Genomic DNA, 25,333 nt, shown 5'->3' on the forward strand with positions numbered 1-25,333 from the left:
CTTGAATAAACACAGCTTCTACTTAGCAGCTGAGAATTTTGGGTAAATCAAACCCATTTATTACAGCAATGCCATTTAACCCCTCATTTTGCCCAGCTCTGCCCAGCATGCTGAAACAACTGTTCAATGCCAATGTTCAATCCCAGTTATCTTTGCCAAAACCATCATGTGATTTTAAATATTATTAAGCTTCAGGACTCACATTTTCCAGCTCAGATGCATTGTCCTCCAGTTTCATCTTCTGGCTCATGCAGCTTAGCAAGTGATCCAATACACGCTGTTTTGGATGCATTCCTTTGTCAAAGCGATTATACATCCCGCACCAAAACCTCAAAAACAGGACAAGAAAAGAGAATTAGGCGCTAATTGTACACTACTGGCCAACAAACTAGATGCTGTTTAAAAAAAAAAGTTTTCAAAAAATTGGGATTAGCAATTGATTGTAAAAAACTGCCCCAGCCTTGGATTATACAATTCAGTATCAACGGGAGAATTTTCATAAAGTTAAATCCTCAAAAGTTGGTTTTTTTAAGTACTTTTGCCTTATGATCCACACGCACTGACATTAAGTATTAGCATAAGACAAAATGCACTTTTTTCGCTAGCAGACTCAGTGGAGGCTTGGGCAGTTCACCTGCAAGTCCTCAGTTTGCCCAACCTCCCTACTTTTATTAAAACCCTTCACCCGCCAGTAACCACACACACACACACACTTAAGACATTTGCACCCCTCTCCCTCTCTCAGCAGGGAACAGGAGTGAGGCAGAAACAAAGCAAAACCATTTTGGCTGTAACACCCTGGGCAAGCAAACAGACATGGCAAGGAGAAATCCCTTCTTGTGAAAAGCACCTTGACTGCATAAGCCTGGGTGTGACTGAGCACTGAAATTCCTGTTTGAAAAACTTCCTTAATAGATATTAAATTGGAAGAAAGGAGAAACTTTAACAATTGCCTACCCTATCATGTAAATTTGACAGAGCAAGCAGTCAGGGTGTGTGGGGGGTCTATCCACACATCTGAAGTTGTTCTTTTCCTTGCCTTTCCCCACCCTCTTCCTCAACACCAAAGAAAAAGATATTATTTTAAATTACAATACCTGCACTCATTTAGCAATGACCTGTGCACTACTACTCTCAGTTTATGGATGAGGAATGGAAGGGAAAGGTAAAACAAAACATGCTAACTGGTGGAAAATTTACTTTATTAAACCTGAACTACCAATCTCTGTTACAATGAAATAAATGCTTCCCTTCTTAAATAAGCAACTTACTGGAAACTGAAGGGTAGCGTGTTCGGTTGAAGCTCTTTGTAAGCTGTATATCCTCTGTACAACGGATTTCTCAATTCCTGCCTCTTCTGTAAGAGGAAAGGCCACAGAGAATGCGTCTTCTCAAAGATTCTGTCAATTACAAATAACATCTAATCACTAAAAAAGAAGAATCGAGTGGATTAATAATGCTAGCTGTTCTGAGTAGAATTAGATTAAGGAAGCTAAGAATTATTTTTATGCAGTATCTGATTAATTTCATAAACACACAATACATCACTGAGGAATATATAATCCTTTAAAATGGACACTATCCAGTCCAAAAGGGGTATCTGCAAGTTACTACTGTGGTCCAAATTAAAACATCTGACTTTGGGGATAAAATTAATCTGTAATTTTTTTCCCACACTGTAGAACATAAGCATCTATCAAGACAATGTTACCCTTAACTAATCTAGAATTACATTAAAAACAAACCCAAACACAACCTGCCCTTCTTCTGACATTTAAAATGACTTCTAGACTGCTGGCTCTACAAACTGCCAACTCACTTCAGATCCTCACGCTCCTTATGACAGGTCCCAAGGAAGTTGCCAAACTGGCAGGAGTAGACATGGTCATGGATTTCAAGAAGGAAACGCTCACTGAACTCAAACGCGCAGGGGAACTGCTGCATGAGCTGCCAGACGCATTCAACAAACTGAGTAAAGACAGGGGATACTTCTTTGGGGTCACCATCCAAATGGCTACACCTAGAGAGATGCAAACAGAACAGGGTTAAATCCTGTGTCACCCCACAAAACAAGAATCCCCTTGCCATTAAACAACTGGGAAGTTTTCTTCACTACTAGAGTAAGAAGTTATTCTGCGGAGTCAGAAAGAACTCCACGTGGTTTATCTTACGGAAATCATACATTACGGCATGCCACTCTCAGCATTACTTGTTCTCTAAGGGTACCTGGTAGGAGTGACGAGAACTGTGCGATGTCCCTTTCTCTAAAGTAAAGCCAGCAACGGAAAAGCCTACATAAGTGTTCTGGAAGCATCACAAGAAGTATTTGTGAAATAGGAATCCTTGAGCCTATGCTATATTAGCACAAGGGAAAAAAAGCAATATTCTCCAAAGAAATGTCTGTTGCTTGAATACAAGAACTAATGCTAGCCCTTAATTGAGGGGAAAAAAGTTGTCATTGGTGGGATTCTGTCTGCCAGGAACAGTAAGAAACAGTGTGTGTGTGTGGGGGAAGTGTCCTTTACGATCTTCTATGGATGCAAAAGTATTTTATGGTGCAATCAGAGCCACAATGGGCAGCAAGTGAGAACAACCCGGTTTTGCTCCACGTGGACATCAAGAATGAAATCCTGGTAGGCAATTACTCAGAAAGAAAGAAAGAAAAAAAATACTCAAACAAAGAAACCCCCCAAGCAACAATCAAAAACTGTTTTTCAGCTTTAGATGAAGTTCTGAAAAACCTTACTAGTTCTGCAAAAATCTAGCCAGGGATCTATTGGTGCTTGTTACAACCCATTGCACAGAAAACTCCCCAAAACAACCAGAAAAGGAATGATAGCATTTTTGGAAAGTAGCCAATACTCTACTGTACTATAATGACGATTCTTTCTTAAGAGAAAAAACCTGGGGCAGAATCCTCCTTTGCAAGGAAGGGATATAACCTGGAAATCCCCAGAAAGGAACAAAGCATCCCCAAACTAAAGTGGAAAAATGAATTGAGATTTCCTGTGACAGATCTGGCTGATCACATCCCAGTTCCTGGTTCTGCAATTCCAACTGCAATACCCTAAGCAGCAGCATGCAGAAGGACTGATTTCCCTCAGAACGATACGGCACCAGCCACCACAAGAGGAATGATTTCATCTACTGGAATAAAAGTTTATACTCTCAGTCAATGCTGAAATTCATGTCTCAAGTACTTTTTGTATCCATTGCCCAGTTCTCATATTTGGAACAATCCTTTATAAAGAGTATTTTCATTATTTTTTCCTCTTAAAGCAAGAAAGGTGAAAGTCCCTAAAGAAGCAGAAACAATGACCACAGAACATTTATTTGGCCAATAATGACCAAACAGCAGTTTATCTTTGACTGCTGCTTCTTATATACCAGTATAAGAGTGTGCATATTGCTTATTTTCCCCAGATATGGTTTAAGGAAACAGATTTGTTTTATTATTAAAAACGAGAATTAGTTTCACATCAAGAACAAAGCCTCAATGAGTCCCTTCCCTCCCCATATTCTTTTGGACCATCTCAGTTCTATAGGGTAACCATAACAAGAAGTAATTCAAGGTAATATCCCTACTAGATGCAGGCTATCGATTACAGGAACGATAGGGGTTTTAATCTGCCTAGAGAATGCAGGTCAAATTGGTTTTTAGCACTATATGGGGCTGAAGTTTATGCTTTGAACTTGATAAAAGTCCTGAAAAACATTAGCTGAGATTTTCTTCCAGGAGATGACTGGAGAAGAGTTAACATGTCCTGCCAGAACATTAGCACTCCTCATGTAATACAAATGTGACTTCACAGGTAGGAAAACACTCAGAATACAAACGATTTGTTCAAGACTGTATGATTTTGTAAAGTAATAAAAAAAATCACTGATGAAATAAAGCCAGTATCTGCTAGAGTTGTTATGTCACCAACTCCAGAATTTTCCAAACCTTCTCTCCTCTGTCTTGTATTTTCATTTAATTTTCTCACGGGAGCACACGAACCAGAAAACACTGTATTAGTTTGAAAGCCAAGCCCTCACCCAGTCACTAACCCAAGATAACAAGCTCTTCTTACCTGTGTGAGAACTTGTGGCCCATTGCAATCCACTCCTTTTCTATTAGGACCTTCAGTTTCAAAACAGAGGTTAAAAAAAGAGCATTACTTTGTTTAGAAAAAGCAAAGTGAAGCCTTTGATGTTTAACTCAAAACCTTACAACTAGTGCTACCTGCTGACCCTACTGTTACAAGTATATCCACAGAAGTCAATGAAAATAGCAAGAGCGATTTATAGATTAGAGTTATCCACAGTTACCAGTACAACATCACTGTTGGAATCAGTTTTCAAACAAGTCTAAGACTATTTTGAGGGAGCTTCTATGTTGTTAAAATCATAATACATAAACACACTGAGCTAAAAGAATTAACAGCTTAGTATTACACTACGCACTATTTAATTCAGAAAAGAGTATTGTGATATTCAGTAAAATAAATCAGCAACTGGAATTCAACAAATGTTTAACACACAAATAGCAATATAAGAAATACAGCCATGTATTGAGAAGCCCAGGATGAAATCAGAAAAACTGAAGGAGGGGAGATTGAGATGAGATATTAGGAAGAAATTCTTCCCTGTGAGGGTGGTGAGGCCCTGGCACAGGGTGCCCAGAGAAGCTGTGGCTGCCCCTGGCTCCCTGGCAGCGTTCAAGGCCAGGTTGGATGGGGCTTTGGGCAACCTGGGCTAGTGGAGGGTGTCCCTGCCCAGGGCAGGGGGTTGGAACTAGATGGGTTTTGAGGTCCCTTCCCACCCAAACCAGTCTGGGATTCTATAATATGACTCTCTTAAATAGAATGCCTGTGCTATATACAAGAAAACAAGGAAGCAGTATTTTCCTTAAACACATCTCTCATAAGGAACCAAACGACTGAAGTTGAATCCATTACCACTTGCCTTGCTGAATCACATTTAAAGATCAATTCCTGATATCATCCAGAGACTTAAAGAACAAAGGAAGGCAGAATTTCACAGAGTTCTTCAAAAACTTAACTTGTACTGCTTTTCAAATTTTTCTGTTCTTTACACTTCTGTTGTATTCATTTAGGAATAACCACTGTCATCGGATTCGTGCATATAAACCATTTGCTCAGAGGACAGACAAGCATTTGTCCATTTTAATTACTGCTCCTGTTCTTCATCAAAATCATTTTTCTTAGTTCATACAGAATTGTTGAGAGCACAGGCAGATGTTTCACACTCTGATGTCATTTTAACTGTTAAAAGATTGCAGTATAATCCAGAAACAAAAATAATAATAGCATGGAATGCAAGGTTAACAGTCCCAGCAGTGCAACACGCTGGAGGAGGCAAAATTTGCATTGTTCTGATTTCAGGGTTTCTTTTAAGGAACTCTTCTGAGACAAGCAGAAGTCTGTCTTTCAGGTATTTAACAAAAGGAGATGAATGGAAAGATAACATCACAGACTGTACTATATTTATGCAGTGATGGCTTCAAACAAGAAAAAGCCTACAGTAGAAGAAGGGAATGGCCAAATTAATGTGTAATGGCTTTTAAAAAAAGATTTTAAATGATGCACAGATTTTGTGTGACGTACAGGTTATATGCTGCCCTGTGCACAAGAACGAGTTCACCCAATTTTAAATCCTAACAGATAAGAGAGCAATCACTAAACAGTCTCAAATGACAAGCTTCTTTTTACCACTTTTTTGTGGCTTGGTGCCAGAGTTGCATCCTCTCCTCACTCTCTTGCCGAAATGTCTCATTAGTGGCTCTCACGTGGACATTCAAGGAAACAAAGATTTGGGAATTGTAAATCAACTGCTGCCGTTTTGTGCCCATGCTGTTCAGAGCAATTAAAGCCTGTTCATAGAATCAAAGCTGGTTTTATATAGGTCACCTACTGTTTGTCCTAGGAAATGGCCTAAAACATTTAATCAGGGCCTGTTTACATTTCAAATCCAGGAAACACTTTTTATTTTTGATATTTCAACATGCGTGTTCTTACCATAAAGCCTTTAAAAGTCCTATAGAATGGATCTAAGAGGAGGCTAGCCAGGGAGCAGACCTGCGCTGTGCGATCCCAGCCATCGGAGCAGTGGACTAACACACTAGCTTTTTCATCTTTCACAGCCTGGGAAGGAGAGACCAGACAGAACAGGTTCAGCAGCTTTTCTAGCAGCTTTTTTTGATTACTGTAATTAAATGCTACCCCTTCATCTGCATTTACCTGACTAGCCTAAAACCCAAGGGGAAAATTTGTCATTTCTTATCTGGGCCGTGGAAACGCACCATTTCTGGGCAAATACCTATCAACCTGTAGGAAACCCCAACTAGGCTAAAATGCTGTAGGCATGCCTTGTCAGCAACACAGACCCTCTGATCTCAAAACGCTCAATCTTCTGAAAAGCCAAGAATTCTCAGTCTCTTCCTCCAAGGAAAGAATTTGGTGGATGAGTAAAGAATAATAACTGAACATACAGGGAATAGGAATTTGTCAAGAAAAATTAGAAGAGCTCATCCCAACTTCTTCCCATATGGATCACCTTCTTCCCTTTGTACCAGTGGCAGAAGAGAAACACAAAATAGCTTCTTGCTTGCTACACGGGAAAATTTTAAGAGAAAAGACAACATTTAGAGAAGGTCACTACTCTTGCCAGGTGCTGCCTGTGTGCCCTTTACCTATTACTGAAGAGCCACGTGCCTTAGTGACTTTTCTCCTTTCGCCTGACCTGCAAAGCCACAAGCTCTGCAGAAACGAGGACTGTGTTGAATAATCAAAATTAGCAGTGCCCACATCACGTTGAACCAGGAAAAAATAAACTGGTCTAAACAATCCCTCATTTAAAGCAAAGCAGTTCAATAACTAATAAGCACAAGGTTACAAGTTGCTTGCCCTAATAAATACGCGTTACATAGAGGCGTTTATAAAGGTCATTTATTCACATCCTGTGATTTTATTTCTTTCAAATGAGTTCCAATAAAGCCTAGATAACTGCTTGTTGCAATACAGCGAACAGGACAATGTCTTGGCATTTGGTTTAGTCACAGGAAGCATCTAGGAGAGCGCCAGCTGGGAAACCCACTCCATGTTCTCCAACAGGCTTGTTTTTCAGAGCTGAGGCCAACCTGAATACTGTTTCCCCGCTTCTCTCCAGAGACAACTTCACAGCCTTGGAGCAGTCCCTAACAGACAAGTACGTATTTTTTAATTCACCTGCAGGTCGAGGTACAGTTTTACCTTGGCAAGAAAGACACCTGCATCCATCACAGCCTTAATGTGCCGTAACCAACCTGAGTTCTCCAGCCCAGTGAGGAAATCGCTCATTGAGGGGGACTTCATTTCACACACTAGGAACACAAACAAAGGAATTAGCTGATTCCATTAACAACGTTTCTTTCTTTTTCCCACCTCCTCATTATCTCTTCACAGCGACAGCACTTGGTAGATCCTAAAAGCTAGTATTTCCACACTTTTTAAGTGTCAGCAGCAATATCCTGTCTAAAGGACACAGAAACTACTGATTGCATACTTATAAATACACAAACCAGAAATTTTTAGCTATGAGAGAACTTGAGGATCTGAAAATATCCTCCTCCTTTTTTAAATGGTAACTTGTTTTTTCAGCTGAGTTTTTTCCAGCAAAGGAAGCGTTTAGTGATCTGTTACTTCACTATAAATCATCACTGCACACACATCTAACAACTGCTAACATGCAGTCACTATCACAAAGATTTGAAGAAAGGAGAGTTCTAATTTAGAGAGAAAAATAACATGTCTAACCTTGAATGCAACTCAGATGCGATACTGAAACCCAGCATAGAAAACACTTAAGAGTAATACAGTTCAATAATCTGTAAGCACCAGCGAGAGAGATTTTATCACTGTCGAAGAATATGGGAGTAAACAAGTATTTATTTTGCCTCTTCTTCCACCACAAAATCAATCTGCCAGGAACAGGCAATTGAGGACTTATACTTGTGATCAGGACAATCTCTTGGTCGAGTGAATAGCCTCATTATTCTCCAAGGTCACCATGGAGCCCGCAGTGCCACCTGGCCAGGCAAGTGGTAGCATCAATTATTCAACTATTTTTGAAGCAAGACAACCATTACACTGGTTACTAAAATATTAAACACATATTTTGAATGACAGCACTTGTAATACATTTTAGAAAACTAAGCATGGGTACACCAAGCAGAATGATTTGCAGCATCTACTCTGCCCCTTTCCGCAGCCTTTGTCAGCACAAGGACAGCAATAGCACTGGAAACCAGCTAGCAGAGTATGGTGGTTTGATCCAAGCTAAGCCACCACCTTTAATGGAACTGCTCCATATCAGTAAAAATATGTGCCTGATTCATCTCAATCTCCAATGGCTCAGGTAAGTATTTCTTCTGCCTCGCTTCACATTTTTCCCTAAGGTCATAATCTCAGAGTAGCTTAATTACCTGAGCTACTCTGTATTTTAATATATTTTAATGTATTAAAACATTAAAATATTTTAACGTGTTAAAAAAAGTTCAGTTACACAAATCAGAAATAAATGAAAAATAAGAACTATGTACTTACAAGACTGAAGTCTTTGGAAGATCATGCCAAAATTTTATTTCAGATCAGAAATACTGTTTAACACTGAAATACTCCAAACTAAACACAGCAAACCCCAGAAAAGTATTTCCTCAACAACCTATGCTAGCTATCTTTCAAGAGCTCACAAAGTAACCACAAGACTATTTTAATGGTAAGATGTAACAATTTCTCTAGTCTTTTTAATTTGGCACGCTTAAGAAATTCACATTTTATGTAATTAACACAAGGAATGTTGGTAGTCTTGGTTGCTATTTTTGAACCACTATAAAACTCACAGCATCAATACTTTCAGCCACTTCAATACAGCAAAGAAAGATACTGACTTCACTTATCTGGTTCTGTCACAACACCCAAGCCCACATGCACTTGTGCACGTAGGATTTATATGTTCAGCAACAGGTTCTGTCCAAGAGTAGCCAACCATAACGAAAACCGGTCACTTGCATGGACCATACCTACCTTCCAGGAGTTTCTGCAAGCTGTTCCGCATCACATGGATGTTTTCTATGCCAATAAATTTAAAGCGAATGTTATCATAGTTATCTTCATTCTCATAACCCTTCCCAGCAGCTCGGTTGGCCATGGCATTTAACTGTCAAATTCAAGGGAATGGGAATAGGAGAGAAAAGAGAGAGAGAAAATTACAACAAAAAAATACGCAGAAATAAATGAGTCTGCTTTGCAAGGCCTTCTTTTTTAAAAATCGCCCAGAAAATATACTGAATAAAGCTGTTACTCAGACATACTTCCCCACCTCCCAGGCATTACTTCCAGCTGTTTCACTAAAATTATGCCAGTGTCTCCAGTCCATTAGTCATATGCAGAGACTCATTAAGACCCTGGATAGAATTTCTTAGGGTAGGCAGTATCAAAACCATGCCCAATTTCAGAATACTGCTGTCATCAAAACAAGTAAGGAGACATGGAGTCTGCCTTAACTGTGAAGCTACATAAAAAGATTCAGACAGAAGCATACGAAAGTAAAACTAGGAAAGCCATTTTTACAAGTAACATACATACATGGTGGTATAGAAATAGTAAGAGAATTCCAAAGCTTTTCACAGACATACATGCACAGATGAAATAAAGCCACCTGAGGGAAACATAGAAATATTTAAGTTGAGCAGAAAGAATACAGCAACCAACTGGAAGTGCAGAAAAGAAGTAGCAAAGAAGCCAGTCGCTCTAACAGTTACCCAAACAGTTCAAGAACTACCAGGAAATCTTTAGCGGTGACCAAAACAGAGAGCATCTCAACTGCCCACATATTACTTTGGGAAGAGGAATGATTTGCCTCCATAGAGAAGAGAGAAGGAAGTGTCAGATATGGTGTATATATATCTTTAGAACAATAAACATAGATGTAATTACAGAACAGGTTACCTCTAGGAAACCTCACACTACAAAATACATCTTGGAACAACAGCTGAAGCCTTCCCTTTTTTCCCCAAAAGATTTTCTCTCTTCTTGCCCTTGCTATAGATTAACTAACTCTGTAATTTCTATATAATAACTGCAATATCTGAACAGTGAAGCAGATTCTCAGAAAGCTCAATTTTCAAATAATCAGAGGACTTTTAAATCTCTGTATTTAAATAATTGTGTACTATGAAAATCCTTGTGTTGCAATTTGCTTATACCAACACTCCCAATCAATATGCTTACAAGACAGTAATTTGAATTGGTTTCTAAATTCAGTGCCTCAAGATGACGATCATTAGAGATTTTATTTTGTGCGTGTTTCTTCAATATCCTGTTACATTAGCGCCTCAGCCAACGAAATTCTAGCCCTAAATTGTGGCTAGGGACCAGAGGACCTAAACTGTATTAAACTCCAAACTACACATCATGAGAACATTAATGTTATTTTTATAAAGGCAAAAAAAATGGAGGAATTGCTTTTCTTAATTGTTATCAGACTCCATACAGCCCCACTTCTCCCCAGGTCTGCTGATAAAAGCACTTCAGCCTCGTGGAACTGAATCCTAAGGCTTCTTCCCAACTCAGTGTATTAAGGACCTGGCGCTCTGTGGGAAAATGCTTCGCTGTCGCAGCCAGCTTCAAGACTGCCAGTTGCTTCAGGTCATCCTTAACTCAAAGCTCAGCCCAGAATACTCCAGGAGTGCAAGCATTCCTAACGGCACTTCACACTGCAGTTTTATTATGCACAAGCATTCGTCAGGGTAAGACACTGAACCAGGAGCCTGATACTGAATTCCCGATTCAGGACTGACACACTTTAACCTAGTGCAGCCTAAGAAAGCATTGGCAGAGTTGTGAAAGAATGAACTGGAAACAGCATTAGAATTCAGACACAAGCTTTGAAAGGAGCCACAAACCCCAGGAAGATACCTTTGGCCTTGTGTCTACAACATACATGAAGGGGCTCCCAGGGTTGGCTTCTCTGATCGCCTGCAGCATTTGTTCATCCTCCAGACAGCGCGCGCTGAACCCGGAGAGAGGCTGGCTACAGCGACATATGGCAGCCTGCAACACACAATGGCTCCCATGTTTCTGCTTTCAGATCACCCCTACTGCGCCCCCCCAAAACCACAAATTTCTTGGAGTTAAGCGTCCTATTCTCTGTTTCACTGAAAAACTGCTACTTAGAGGGACATACAGAAATACTGCTGGATATTTCTCAAAGCTACAAGTTTGGGAATCTGAAGAAAGCAGTGAGGCTGGGAAGCCCTGCTGCAAACTCCATTGCTATGTTCCCAAACCCATTATGCTCTGCCTGATGATCAGTATCTCAAATGTTAGCATCTCTCATGCTTTCCACTTGGTTTCTATTGTCCAAACCATTCTTTTTCACAACTTTGCTTATCAGTTGTTACCATTCCATACTCAGCTGAGTACACTTTCAGGAAATCTCAATAGTTGCCTGTGCAACTCCAGAGTTGCCCAGGTCAAGGCATGCTTCCTCAGGAAAACAACAATTTGACTGTGACAGCATTTTCCTAACATCTGCATCTAAAACACTGCTGAGACAGCAAAGTTAAAAATTTACATTCTGCTCTTCAGTGGAAAAAAAAACCAAACCCAAAACAAATGAAAACTTCACTTATTCTGAGCTAGTGGGGATTTATTTCAGGGTGGTTCCTCCTCTTCAGTACTAAGAAAAATCTAGTTGAGTTAACATGCATCTTGTTAAAACATTATTCAATATAGCTAAACAGTAGATTAAGAAAAAAACACCTAACAAGGCATTGCTGAAAGCTGATTAAAAAACCCAAAACTTTCCAGACAGGAAGCATGGAAAGTTTGTGCTTTTTGCACAGCTCTGGATGAGTCCCAAGTGCTTCTCTTAACTAGCATATTCTGTGACTCAGAGCAAACCAGTATTAAAGCCCTTAAGAGAAGCACAGTTCTCAATATGCTCTAATAATTATCTCATCCTTTCCTTTCATTAAGGGGGGATTGGACAAGAAGGGGAACCCTTACTCCCCACAACGATAGCAGACAAGGAACAACTAACATTGTTTTCTTTATATAAGTAAGAGAGCACTGGAATCCGCCCTCTGCTTCTGAACCTTGAACTTCCGATCACCACTGCCTTATGAGCAGCTCTAGGCACCACTATTTCTGGAGGATATGTGTTGCAAACCTAAGTGGGAAGAAAGAAAAAAAAAAATTCCACATATTACTACTTAGCAATTCACAATTCATGAAAAAAAAAAAATCTCTAGCTTAGGATCTAGCATTTGTAAACAACAGGAAGAGATTGTTTGCCACAGCGTACCTAACATAGTCAACATCTGAAGTTTCAAGCCATTAAGATGCATTTAAAAAAGCAACACAAGAATAGGAGCAAAATAGAATAGTGCCGTGAAAGAAACAGTTTTGCAATTGAACCTAAAAAATGGACTACACAGTACACAATACCTATTAAAGGAAGTTCTTTAAATCCATAAATTTTATGAAAGTTTCTGAATTTTCACAAAAAGAGACATTAAGTACAACTGTATTTAATAAGTTCCCTCTAAATCTTATTCAACTTGAAATGAGCTTCCAGCAATCAGGTAGCATCCTCAGAGACCAGCTTTATCCTTTTCCTCAAGCAAGTACATGCTTCACAGATAAGCTATTCTCCAAGTCTGGCTTTACAATTTTAAAATATAAGCTGGAAACTGTGAGGAAATTATAAAGCATTGGCACTGGAGAGTTATGTACTAGCAAGTAAAGCTTCAAAGTGATTAATGATTTTAGATGCCCGCATTCAGATGCCCTAATCAGCTAAAGGAAAAAACACCTCTCATGTCATATCTCCTCAATTCAGGCATCCAAAGATACAGTCATTTAAAATTACTGGTTGTTTCTGACAGCACAGGCTTCTACCTCTTCAACCCAAAGCATAAAAAAAAAGTAAAGAAAGTAAAGAAAAGCAGCGGGACAGTGATTCAAGAAAAGAGCAGGGAGAAGGGATTCAAGACTTAATCTACTGGTATCTTCCTCAGAGTTGTTTGCTTTGTCTAAAAGACAGAAAGGTCTGACTGTACACAGCATCAGGAGAAATAAAAAGGGAAATAACATGAAGCAGTTTGAATAAGTTTCCTGAAAAATGCTTTAATTAATGTTGTTTAGATATAACCTGGCCTTACATGGGAGAAAAAGAAAATAACAGCAGCAGCCAGTTAGGATTGAAATGACCAAGAGTCCTTATTTAGCAGAAGATCCAACCAAGCAAGAAAAAAATTGTCTGTTTTCAGTTACTAATTTCCTTACCTAGTCCCTTTCCACCCTGCCTCATTCCCCATCAAGCCAAACTGCTGCCATTTATTTCTCTTCTACACATCTGTCACCAGCCTGGTGGGACAGGGTTTGGAAATACCAAAAGCAGCTAAGGGTACTTCAGGTTTTTCCTAACAGATGGTTTGACAATCCTCTAGAAAAACAAGTGTCTGGTGCTTTGCCAGGGGGATCAAAGCAAACCAAGGTGACTCTGCAGCTCAGTTCTGTTCTTCCATAGCATCATTATCCGCAACTTCACATCAAGACGATGCTGCTTCGATTAAAACCAACTGAGCTCATTCTTCCCCAGAGGCATCGCTTATGCGGCAGTAGAAGGACTGCTGTATGTCATTAATAACAAAGGAGAGATACTGCATTAAATGGCTACTTTGGGCAAGAGTTACCTCATAGTCTTTATTAACATCTGTTATTTCCCAGTAGTCATTTGGAATTCCCATACGTTGGTAATCTACTTTTAAATCAATCAGCTTCCATCCAATCTCCCGGTTCTCTTTAGACATTTTAGGATTGTAAGAGAAAGCATAAAGTTCTTCGGGTTTCACTGGGAAGGAAAAAAAAAAAACAGTTAACTAGTTAGAGATACAAAGACACAGGGAGAGGTCAACACTTCTTCCTGCAGGCCATCTTTTGGATAGGCACACTGTGCAAGCTAACGAGCTGCAGGCATTCCACACTGATACAAGGACTGAAAAAAATTATTCAGTCAAGAAAGAGCAGGAGACTTAGCAATCATTTACTAATGAAGGCAAAGGGCTATGTCACTGTACTGCACAGTTGGCTATATTTTAACAATAACTATTTTCCTTACGCTTCTGCTTCCTCAAAGAGCAGAAGCACGAAGTTTTCTTTTATTGCTTTGCATACTTCACTGATCTAAGCAAACTTGGACCAACTGTCACTCCTTAAAAAAAAATAAAAAAATGAGTACTACATAGAAGAGCGTAGCTATTTAAATTTCTCAACCTCACATTTACAGGTTTTTGTTCAGGATAGTACCGAGTGCTAACAATTCATACTGAAATCCTCAGGAATTTCCAATACTCAGTTCCCACATGCAGGGAGATACGCTAAAACATTTTGTTAGAATCAGTTACAACTTCAAAGTAGTAATTTTTCCTGAACAAGTTATTTCCTACTGAATTCACTGCAATAGGCACGTTAGACAAGACTGATATCGTAAGAATTAATCCACAAATTAAAACATATATTAAAAGGTCTATTTTCTGTGAGGAGTTCATAAAACAGCTCTTGCACACCTGTAAGTTCATTGTTCAACAGTGAGTTCTGAGCCGCATGGAAAACTTGATAGATGTCTTGGATATTACTGTCAGCCCAACAAAAGCTTCAGGCTGTGTCTGACAAATGATAATTTCTTCCTCCCTCCATCTCTACCATCCCAATTTCCTTCCCTCTCTTCATAAAATGCAAATCCAACCAATAACTCATTCAGCTGATTTCCAAGGCAGCAAGCACTCCAGAGACAGAGTGAAACCTGTCAGAGTCTGATAAAGCAGCTGGGTTACCAGACAGGTAACCCACAGCTGTCAGTCATACCTGTGCAAGTCATAACTAATTACATGCTCTGCCAAAAAACCACGAAGGAAGCATAAGTACAGAAAGTTTAAAACAACAAAAGAGAACTGTTAAAATCCATAAATAGAACAAAAGAAAGAGCTACAGCATATTACACAAATAACCACAAGACAAAGGAACTGATGTAATCCCCTGCAGTGACAGCTCCCACGCTTCAAGACACTACATAAGTCTCTAACTTTCAGAATTAAAAGAACAGTGACAGCTTTTAAAAAAAACACCAGAAACTTGCCAGATGCAGCATTAGAATTACAACTGCAGAACTAAGAATCTAACTCCAAAGCTCAGGGCACAAGGGAGATGCTGGGAACAGGCACAAGCCTTAGTACCAATCAAAAAACCCCCAAACTCAGCAAAAAACATTTCTACTACAGTATTTCTATTCAAGTCCTACATGATGGCCAGCACGAAGCAGACTGTGCTATCAATTCCCTTCCTTTCCACTGGTGACATAATTACAAAATTAAATTACAAATGGCATCCTTATAATAACATCGAACTCCAAATACTGGTTCACTGAAGGAGCACCCCAAAAAACAGAAGCTACCATAGACAGAAGCCAGGTAGGAAACCCAATGGAATGCTGTCCTGCAAGAAGAACAAGGAGTCTGACGGTTCATCCATGACTGACTAAAAAGCTGAAGCCAGAAGAGACCACAGGCTTTTGAGGATGTTTTGCTTACACTCCCAAGAGTGACTCCAAGTCAGGGCAGCCAGGGTGAAGCACAGGGTTTCACAACTGAAAGGAGACAAACACTGAGGAGCAGCCTAAACATGCTATTGGGGAACAAATGAAAGATGCCAAGCTTTAAAAGCTTTATTTGTGAGATTCAAGAATTCTGTGAACATCTGGATCAACGGGAAAGGGCAGAACTACGCACAGCCAACAGCTAAGTCACAGAAATGACTGACAATGGTCTGGTACGGGGTATGACACTCAGCACGAGTGCTGTAAGGAAAAAAGCCTGAAATGCTGCATACAGCCTCGGTCGGGCAAAACAACCCTGCACAGGTCTTGAGAAGCTCCTTATGGGAGACCACCTCATCCCCACTGCCTCAGAAATGCATGTTTAGTTTGGAAGCAAATGCCCCAGGTCCACAGGGCAGCACTCTACTTACTGAGCTGAGCCACACTGATTATCTCTGGTGGTGGAAACCGATTCCGATTTCACATCCTCCCTCTCCTGTACTGACATCGCAAAACCAACAGTCTAGCAGGCAAAGCTTTCTCTATCGCTCAGACAAGCCTTCCAGCTTAAAGTGTTTTACTGATTTCCAAAACAAGACTCCCGTCCTAAATACCTGGTTGTGAAAGTTTCAGCAATGAGGTATACACTTCGTGACAGTCACGTTCCTGCCCAATAACAAAGTGAGCCACGTGGAAGTTCTTGCAGTGAATAAGGAGTGGATAGCCAGCCGTGGTCAGAGGCAATTTTTCTACAGTTGCAATATGGTGATGCAGAATCTGAAAAACAGGAAACAACATTTTTCAGAAGCCACTGACAAGGCTGCGAGCTGTACAAGCACATATTAAGTTTTTGCAACGCTATCAGCTATTTATGCTTACTGCATCTACCTAGCAGAACAAAATGAGTTTATTTGTGATATTTATCAAACAAACATAATAAACATCCAGACACTGCACCCAAAGGCTTGTTAAGATCAAGACTGAAAAAATACAGGCATATATAAATTACTTTCAGAGACTGATGTGCAGCTCAGTTTACCTGGTTCGCTTTGCCTTCCCTCCACCCCCATATGCAACGTATTTTGCCATTCCTGTTTTACTTAAGAATGAATAAAAAGGCTAATTTCAATGCTAATTGTGCACTTCTAAAAGCTGTATAATCAAGTTTGGTGGCTTGCTATATTGAGTTTGAGATAGGAAATTAGACAAGATTTTTATGTTCCTGGAACTAACAAAAATTCAGTGAGCAACCTCTATCAAGTCTCGTTACCACTGCGTTTGTCTCCTTCCAAAACAGCCGTTTCTGTTAAGCATTTGGCATCAAAACGCTGTAAGAGATGACTACAACTTTGGAATTCAAACCTGTTTGTTTTGGATACAAGACATAAAGTAATTTTTATGCTTTTGTTTAAACAGACTCCAGGTATCACAACATACCCATGTTTCTTTCCTGACTTCAGCAGAAGCATCTACATAGATAAGGTGGGTGGCTGTCAGGTATAACGTCCCATTTGCTGCCTTCCTGTTTGTATAGCGATCTAGTAATTTCACATTTTCAACCTGCAACATAAAAAGAATATGAAAAAATTAATTTAAACTTTGATCAAGGAAATACCTAAGCACTGGTTGAACCACAATTGTGTAACCACTAATATACAGCTCAGGACGAAAGACAGAAAAGTTTAAGAATTAAAGTCTTCCCTGCAACACTAACTCAGTTTCACATTATAAATTCAGATTCTTTCTCCAGCAATTAAAGCCAAAAAGGTTAAGTCAACAGCCAAGGTTTAGCACCAGTGTGAATAACAGGATTACTGGATTTGTAGCCAAGATGATTACTGTTTATTACTGCGCAAGTTTGCAGAAATAAGAAGACAAAAAACTACAAAAGAAAAGACTGTCCATGTTAAGAATAATCAAAGTGGTGCTGTAAAAGAAATAGCCCTCTCCAGTCTGACTTCCAACTGCTCAGTCACTATAAAAAAGCTTTAGTAGCTACTTTTTATAACAGACTTCCTAGGCATGTAAGTGCATTTCATCAACCACACTAAGCTAACTAATAAAAACAGTTTTAAAAAACATCAGCACAAACATAATAAAATATTAAAGTATTTTACATTATTTAATTGATTTTCTCCTGGCTTGTTTGTTTCCTAATGGACACAGATGGAATTTTTCTCTCATCGTTAAGCAAAAATAATGGAAAAAAATAATTGGAAGGAGAAAGAAAACAAGTAGCTTAACAGTATAGGATAAAGTAGTTCAGGGTATTGAATATGTAAGCTTCTTACAGGGTCATTGGTCTGACATAAATCATGGAAAACATCAGCAAAGAAACTTCAAGAGCAGAGGTCTCAGCTGTATGTCTTCCTAGGATGTTGTGTTTTTCAGTACATTTTATTATTATATCTAATATTGCCCTTTCTCAGGCCACAAGCAGGCCCAGCAAAGCACCTTAGGCAACATAGGTAAGGAGCAGCCCCAAGCTAACATCCTAGAGGATAAAACACAACAAAATACAGCAACTACCAACCTTCATGGTACCAAAAACACTCTTTAAAAAAAAAAAAAATTAGAAAAAAAAAAATCAACAGCTGGACAAACAGCTGCCTGGATACAATTTCTTTTTTTTTTTTTAGCTGTCATGAACACAGCATTCCCAGAGCTCCCGTTCCACTTTACTCAACTGAAAAATCACATTTTGATTCACTTTCCCGTACTGAGGGGGGTCTCCATACTCGGATACAAGCGAAGTTTACACGAATCGTACCCAAAACACCTTTTGATCAGTATCCGAACTCATAACGCCCTTTCCCACACGGGGCTGCAGGAATACCTAAACATCACGACAAGTACCTTAAGCTCCCCAGACTTATCCGTGACCCGCTCAAGGATACGTACGCAATGAAGGAAAGCAAAGGGATCTGGTTTACTGAAATAATAAAGGGCCCTGACAACAACGCCGGCCGCAGCCCGCCGCCCCCGGAGCGCTTCACCTCAGTGACCCACGGGGAGGCCCCGGCCCAGGGCGGCGAGCTGAGCCCCACGGCCCGGCCGCACCGCGAGGGAACCCCAAGGGGACAGCGACCGGCTCCCGGGGTGGCGGGGCCGCTTACCTTCGGCGTAGTGATGTGCTCCATGGCGGCAGGGCCCGCCTCCCCCGGCCTCACCTCAGCACGCCCGCACAGCCCGGCCTCCGCGCCGCCATTTGCACAGGGCAGCACCCGGCCCCGCCGCAAACCTCGCGAGAGGTCCGCGGGGCGGCGCCGCCGCCGCCATGTTGGGTGAGGGCAGGGCGCCGCCGGGTCGCCAGGCTCCGTCCGTGGCCGGGAGCCCTGGGCTAGTGTTGGAGGGCGGTGGCGAGCATCACCATCCTCCACAGTCCTGAGTGGGGCCCGGCCCGAGCGCCCAAACAAGCTTCTCTGTTCTGCTGTGGCCTCACACCCCCGATGTCCCCAGATTCCCCTCCTGTCCCAGGCATACAAGAAGCTCTCGGGGGCTATTTCAGGAAAAAACCCACTTTTTTCCTCAAAATGTAAGACCATCAGCTGCGACATCAGCACTGCCCTCAATGGGTAGCAGGCTGACAGCATTCCCCACTCATGAAACAGGGTTGGAAACACTGACCATGTCAGTAGAGGCACTTAACAGAACTAACAATACCTGTTTTATCTGTTTTCCCGTATATTTTAATTTCAAAGCATACTGCTGCCTCTTGTGGATAGCCAAGCTTGATCCTGAAGAACTGCTGTAATTACTATTCACCCGCTGCTGCCTCTGCAATGAATATTCATGGTGTCTCGCCAACCCCAGGGCAGCAGTTTCCCCAGGTGTTCCTTGTGATCGAAACCCTTAATTTGCAGAGAAATTCACTTCAGGAGGATGACCCCATAACCAAGCCTGAGAATCGACAGGTTTTGTTTCGTAACGGGTGATATTAGCGTATCGCGCTGGTCAAGTGTTTGCTATGGATCCCAGCAAGAAAGGCCGGCAAATGCTCACAGTGGAGAAACAACCCGATTCAGCTTAATTTGTGAGAAATGTGAAAGTAAAGGCAATTCTAACCCACCTTTGTCAGAGGTAAAGGGGGGAGATGGCGTCCGACACAGAGCTCGCCCCCTCTCACCTGACCAGCAGCAGGTTTGCCGCTCCTTTTTGGACCCGTCAGGTCTGTATCCACATCTTCTACCAGAAATCTGCATTTACGGACCCTGAGGAGATGAAGCAAAGGGAGGTATGAAAAGAAAACAACTAACAGAGAACTAGGCCACAGAGTTGCGCTTAGCAAACAAATTTTGTGTGTATTTGGGGAGCAGGGTAAAATCATAAAAAAAGCTCTTATCACCACCCAGATCAATGATGAATAGGATTTAAAAAGAGGCTGTTTCACCTGTCCTCCAGCTGCTTCTGTTCTCTGTTGCTCTGCTTGTCCTCAAAGATGATACTTAGAAAAGTCAATTTGATCAGACTCTTTGCTAAGGCAAGGTGGAGCTGCGTTTCACACAATTAGTCAGAGCTGTAACCAACTGGAATGCTTTAAGAAAAATCAAACTCTACTGCATTAGCTTAAAAACCCCCAAACTCCACTGCATTAGCTCGATCAGAGCATTCACCCCATAGTAAGAAATAACATGGCTGCTGTGATAAACTGGTGGCAGAGCAGCGAGAGGAACAGCTGGATTTTCGAGGTACCAGGGAAAATACTTTTAAAATATGAGGTGGAATCATCAGTAACCCCTGCTTCCATCACAGTTGTCATGTTGAAGCGGAACAGGGACACGTCACTGTGATGCAGCACGATCCCGTCAAGGGCTGCAGCATCTCAGCCGAGCAGAATGTGTTCTTGAAGGCCTCTCCTCTACGACGTTGGTTGTAAATACATCCGTACAGCTCACAGCAGCGCCGTTTGCTGCCGAGGTACTTCCGATGCGTGCTGAGCCAGGCACAGCCCCTCAGATGTGAGCACGCTTCTGTACTCTGTGGGCACGTCCAGAGATCGGCCGTTACAAGAGCGGCTTCAGCGGGTATTTTTCTTGGACAGAAGCTTTTGGCTGTCCTCCGCGGGATCATGAGGGGCACTCAGTGTGTTGAAACCTTGTTTGATGGATGAAGAAAATGACACAGAGCAGTGAACGTCTCGTACGAGGCCACCAAGACAATGTCACGGCCTTGACTGAAGCACAGCTCTCAGCAGCTCCAGACTACAGATTTTTTTCTGTCCTTTTAAGTCCCATTTATTACAGAAATTCTCCTGTGCTACAGGCACCTGTAATTCTTCTGCTCTTGCTTGGAGTTCCTTATGTTGATATTAATTCTGCCATTCCTTTGGAGGCCACCATCAGACTTGCTTTCAGACATCGAATCGGTCAGGTTATTGATAGGCTTTCTACAGATAGAAGAGCGGCTTTCTGAAATTATTTTGCAATCTGGAGACCAGTTTGAAGATCTTCAGTTTGCGGGGAAAGGTAACCTAAACTGTAGGTGGGATGTGTCCCACGCCAAGCAATTCCTGTCATCTCATTTTTATTAGTCACTCACCATTTAGGAAGTGTTTAACAGGCAGCTGAAGTCTATCACAATAAATCCCTGTCAACAAAATGGTGAAGTCTTGTGTAATGCGGATGAAAATTACATTTTGTCTGGGAAACATTTTTACTGGGTGAAGGACGGGAGGGGGCATTACTAGACACCCACACTGCTAAGCTTCTGGAATATGAGTGCCAAAGGGGCTGTTGAAAAGGGAGCCTCGTTTACAAGTGGTATAAAGAGAATGCTGCCAAAAATACATCGAAACGGTGGGTTCAGGTACAATTCAATAGCCAGTTCCAGTCAGTATGCACGCAGTCCTGCCCAGACGCTAGATTCTATCATTTTGTAAGCAGACAGCATAATGTATGTGCATGGCCAAGTCCATCACTGGTACGCTGATGCTAAGGTCAGTTGAATGACACCAGGCATGAATTTGGCCTTCTGAGTTTGTTTTTCTCACTTTAATGATACTCAAAAAAAATAGCTGTCTCAAGAAACAGCCTTAGGGAGCACAGATTCTGCCCATATTTTAGAATTTTGACTGTCACAAATAGATTCTGAAGTATCTTCCCAGAGAAGAAAAATTTAAAAGTAGCTTAATTCAGGGAATATGAGGCTGCTGAGAAGCCTGAAAGCAGAACTGGGTACAGGCTGCTGCAAACTTTAATTTAACCCTTGGAACTGTCCTTATTCTAAAGGGCCCTTCAGTGGCAATTTTTTAAAGTGAATTTAGGTATCATGAGGTAGTGTCAGGGTCCTTATGTGATCAGTTGCAACATCATTATAATTACAGCCCCAATATTATGCAACTAATGAGTTTCCCCTGCAGGTTTGGAAAATACCTCATGGAAAAAAGCTGTTCCATTTCTTAGGCCTTTTTCTGCTGACATCCCCTGCATAGTGATGATCTTAGTGCCACATGGCTGGGTCAAGTGCAGTGGTTCCTAAAACCTGGTTGCCCACGCTGTCCTGCATGTCTTCCACATCACAGGACAACACTTGCTGCCTGTGAGGTAATACTGCTAAAGTAATTCAAAATTCCAGTCCAGCCCCTGATCTCCCCTTCAACAGGGGAGAGAGGTTGTGACTACAATCTGCATGCAGGGACCATCCCTCTCCTCCGCTAAATTCAGTACAATGAAATGGAGCAACTCAGGTGTCCCTGGTATTTTTAGACTCCCTGGTTGTGTTGCTTTGCTTTAGATTCGTAATCTGCTAGCCATGCTGCGATGGGGCTGTGGGACAGCACCTCCAACCTGCTTAGAATCAGAAGGTTTTCGGTTAATTAAAGCATCGCTTGCAGAGATGGAAAATCACTACGGAGATGTGAGGCAAGGAAATGTTGAGTAGAGTGGGTTGTTTTTTTTTTTCCTTTGCAGTTGCTGTGGCTAGATGTTTTTCATGGAAAGAAAACAGAATGTCATCATAACAACTGTGATGAAATCGCCTGACACTTATGTCCACTTCCAGCAGAGTTTAGGAAGCTAACTGATGAACCTGTAGTTTCATCTGGGTTGTTGCTCTTGGTACTGAACTGAATACTTTCATAACAAATGGTTCATACAGTGAAGTTTCCTCTCTTTTCTGGTGAATAGCTAGGAGCAGATTGTGATGTTTCCCAGATGCATTAGTTTTTTCAAAGTTATTCTACAAGATTATTCTTGCTTATTGCCTTGCCATTTGAGCTGCACTTCTTGTTTTTTAATGGGCTCATCATTAAGTGGCATTGTTCTACCCCTGAATAGAAACAATCTCCCTGAACATCAGAAGGCATGCTCATATAAAATCTACTTGTTGCCTGAACTTGAGAAAACAGATATAAACCTCACTTTTGCAAAGAGCTGGGTTACTGAGAACTCACTTGTATAAACATTCATGGAATGGGACCGCAAAAGAAGTCTGAGCAAGGCCAAAGCAGATGTGTTTACAGTTTCAAACAAATCTCTGCAGATAATGTTTTGCAGTATGTGTCTGTCTATGTTGGTGAAGAATAAAGCCCCCCCGTCTTCAAACATCACAGAACCTTGGCTTCCCTAAGGACATGGAGCTATTCTCCCTTGCCCTGCTGTCAAGCGGGAAAGCTGTTTCCTGGAACTTTTTTTTAGCAGCTTCCATTGGGCTCCCAGCTGGATTAAAGCTCTGCATGACTGAATCAATGACGGAGAGCTGGGAATGGCCGTCTTCCCCTTGGCACTGCGCTAGGTGAGCTGAGGGCTGAATTCGGCTGTCTGTCTTGCTCCATCTGGAAACAGGAAGGGCACTGAGACCTCGTACAACAGAAGAAAAGAGATCGTACTGAATTAGATCCAAAGCGGAGCAGGCACTTTATAAGGATCTGATGGGTACTCATCCTCTAGTGTAAGACATGATCTAACAAAATACAAGTGATCTACTGCATTAAAATATAGATGACAGATTGAATAGAATATTCTTTGCAATACTAACATGTTTCAGGGTCTTAAACTCTTTGTTCCACCACAAAAAGCTCTGATCCAGTCAAGCTTGTTAACAGCAGCAAATTCATTCCTAACTACTTTTCTTTGATGAAATTGAGTTGTTCTTTTTTTGAGACAGGACTCAATCCTTAGTGACAAAGGGTGGATTATCTGCCTCTCAGCGAGCTATTGAAACCTATCAGAGTGAATTCGGATGTGGGTTTAGGAAAGCTATTGAAAACATGCCAAGAACTGTATAATACAGGGAAGGAGAGCGGGGATGGTACTTAAATGCAGGGTGATATTAGGATGTTAGCAGTATCTGGAGAACTGAGATGGTGTTTGGCAAATGACAGAAAGAGATATAATTCAGGACTGGAGCCAAACTCAAGCTTTACTTGGCTGCAGACAGAATCTCCTCTGGGGTTTTCCCCTGCCGTACTTAGAAAATTGTTTTTTCCCATTTGCAATGAAGCTCAAATTTCAGTATCTATGCATGCAGTATGTACGCAGTACCTTTTTAGTGAGAAAATTAGCTAGACCTTTTCCTGAAGCCCAGCTTTATTCAAGGGCAAACAGAGGGGCTTTTGGAGATAGCTTCTTGTTAGAGATCAAATTAAGGAGGGATGTCCCTAGGGCTTGCAGGGGAAAAAATACTTTAGGATTCTTCTACGCTGTCTCTCCCAGTGCCTCCTTCTGTATGTTGTGCGTATCTGTGGATTTGACTCTGTTGTTTAATTACAGTTCTAATCATCTTACTCATGCTTCATTTCGCACTGTAAATAAAAGGAATTTTAGGCTGCACTTTGCTTTTTTCTTCCATGTGGCTGCATAAATTTACCCTTTTTAAAAAAGTGACTGATTATTTTATTGTGAAATCATGTGCTCATCTAGTCAACATTACTGAGTTGAGTCATCCCATTGTCAGGGAAAGCACCCTGGGGAACAAAGATGAACAATTGCAAGTTATTTGTCACCAGTGGTGTGCGGAGTGCTTAAATTCCCTGAGTGATAGCAAATGACAGCAAGATGACTTTGTACTTATACATTTGAAGTATAATATAGTTTGGTGAAATGGCTCCAATCCTCTCTCCACTCTCTGCTGTCCTTTGCCTAGATCTGCTTGAGAATTTGCAAACACCATGTAGGATAGCCCAGCACTGGAGGAATCCTCACGTCCATCCATACCAGTTACCACCACACTGGTTTCATGTGGTCTGGCCGGTCTTGTTCCAACAGTCTGAGCCCCATGTGAATGGATTGACTGGTTTTATTCTTGTGCACCCCACACCCATCAGAACCCTTACAGCCAAGCACATTGCTCTGTAATGTGCTGTGCTCCGGTCTGTCTTGTTGCTGTAAAAGAAAGCAATCTTAATTTGGGGGCTGGTGCAGGGAACAGAGGTTCTTCAAAGCCATCTCTTTAACTTAGGTGTCGCAAAATTGCTTTAACTGCAAAGCAATGGAAGAAGCGTTGAGGAATGGTGTATCCCATTCATCTCTCAATCGGCCTGTTGGACAGCACTGTCCAATGATGAAGTCCTGCCTAGGGCCAAATGAACATCTGTTAAAGCTGGTATGTGGGCAGATGAAGCATTCATGTTTCTCTACAGTGAACTGGAAAAATAATATGAGGTTGTCTAATAAAGTACTTCAAGGACACTCTAAAAGCAAACCTGACAGAGGGCAATTTGTCCAGCAACTCTTTGCGCTCGCTCTTAGCTACCAAG

General features: G+C 41.3%; 1 protein-coding gene across 2 annotated transcripts in view; it reads right to left on the reverse strand.

Annotated features, from left to right (window-relative positions):
• Positions 1 to 25,333, reverse strand: part of MTMR8 (myotubularin related protein 8) — a 32,092-nt gene that overhangs the window by 6,249 nt on the left and 510 nt on the right. The window contains exons 2-14 of one of the 2 annotated variants that reach the window (XM_075763724.1): positions 19,709 to 19,850; positions 17,077 to 17,199; positions 16,254 to 16,416; positions 13,742 to 13,899; positions 12,085 to 12,213; positions 10,959 to 11,093; positions 9,066 to 9,198; positions 7,254 to 7,363; positions 6,021 to 6,146; positions 4,074 to 4,123; positions 1,820 to 2,020; positions 1,272 to 1,400; positions 203 to 329 (exon numbers count right to left, since the gene is read on the reverse strand). In XM_075763724.1, the coding sequence (XP_075619839.1) occupies positions 203 to 329; positions 1,272 to 1,400; positions 1,820 to 2,020; positions 4,074 to 4,123; positions 6,021 to 6,146; positions 7,254 to 7,363; positions 9,066 to 9,198; positions 10,959 to 11,093; positions 12,085 to 12,213; positions 13,742 to 13,899; positions 16,254 to 16,416; positions 17,077 to 17,199; positions 19,709 to 19,850 (1,726 nt within the window). Of the gene's footprint in view, positions 1 to 202; positions 330 to 1,271; positions 1,401 to 1,819; positions 2,021 to 4,073; positions 4,124 to 6,020; positions 6,147 to 7,253; positions 7,364 to 9,065; positions 9,199 to 10,958; positions 11,094 to 12,084; positions 12,214 to 13,741; positions 13,900 to 16,253; positions 16,417 to 17,076; positions 17,200 to 18,755; positions 18,899 to 19,708; positions 19,851 to 25,333 lie in introns of those variants that run through there. The other variant, XM_075763726.1, reaches the window with a different exon arrangement.

The sequence above is a fragment of the Balearica regulorum genome, chromosome 11 (assembly GCF_011004875.1).
Source record: "Balearica regulorum gibbericeps isolate bBalReg1 chromosome 11, bBalReg1.pri, whole genome shotgun sequence".
Classification (NCBI taxonomy): domain Eukaryota; kingdom Metazoa; phylum Chordata; class Aves; order Gruiformes; family Gruidae; genus Balearica; species Balearica regulorum.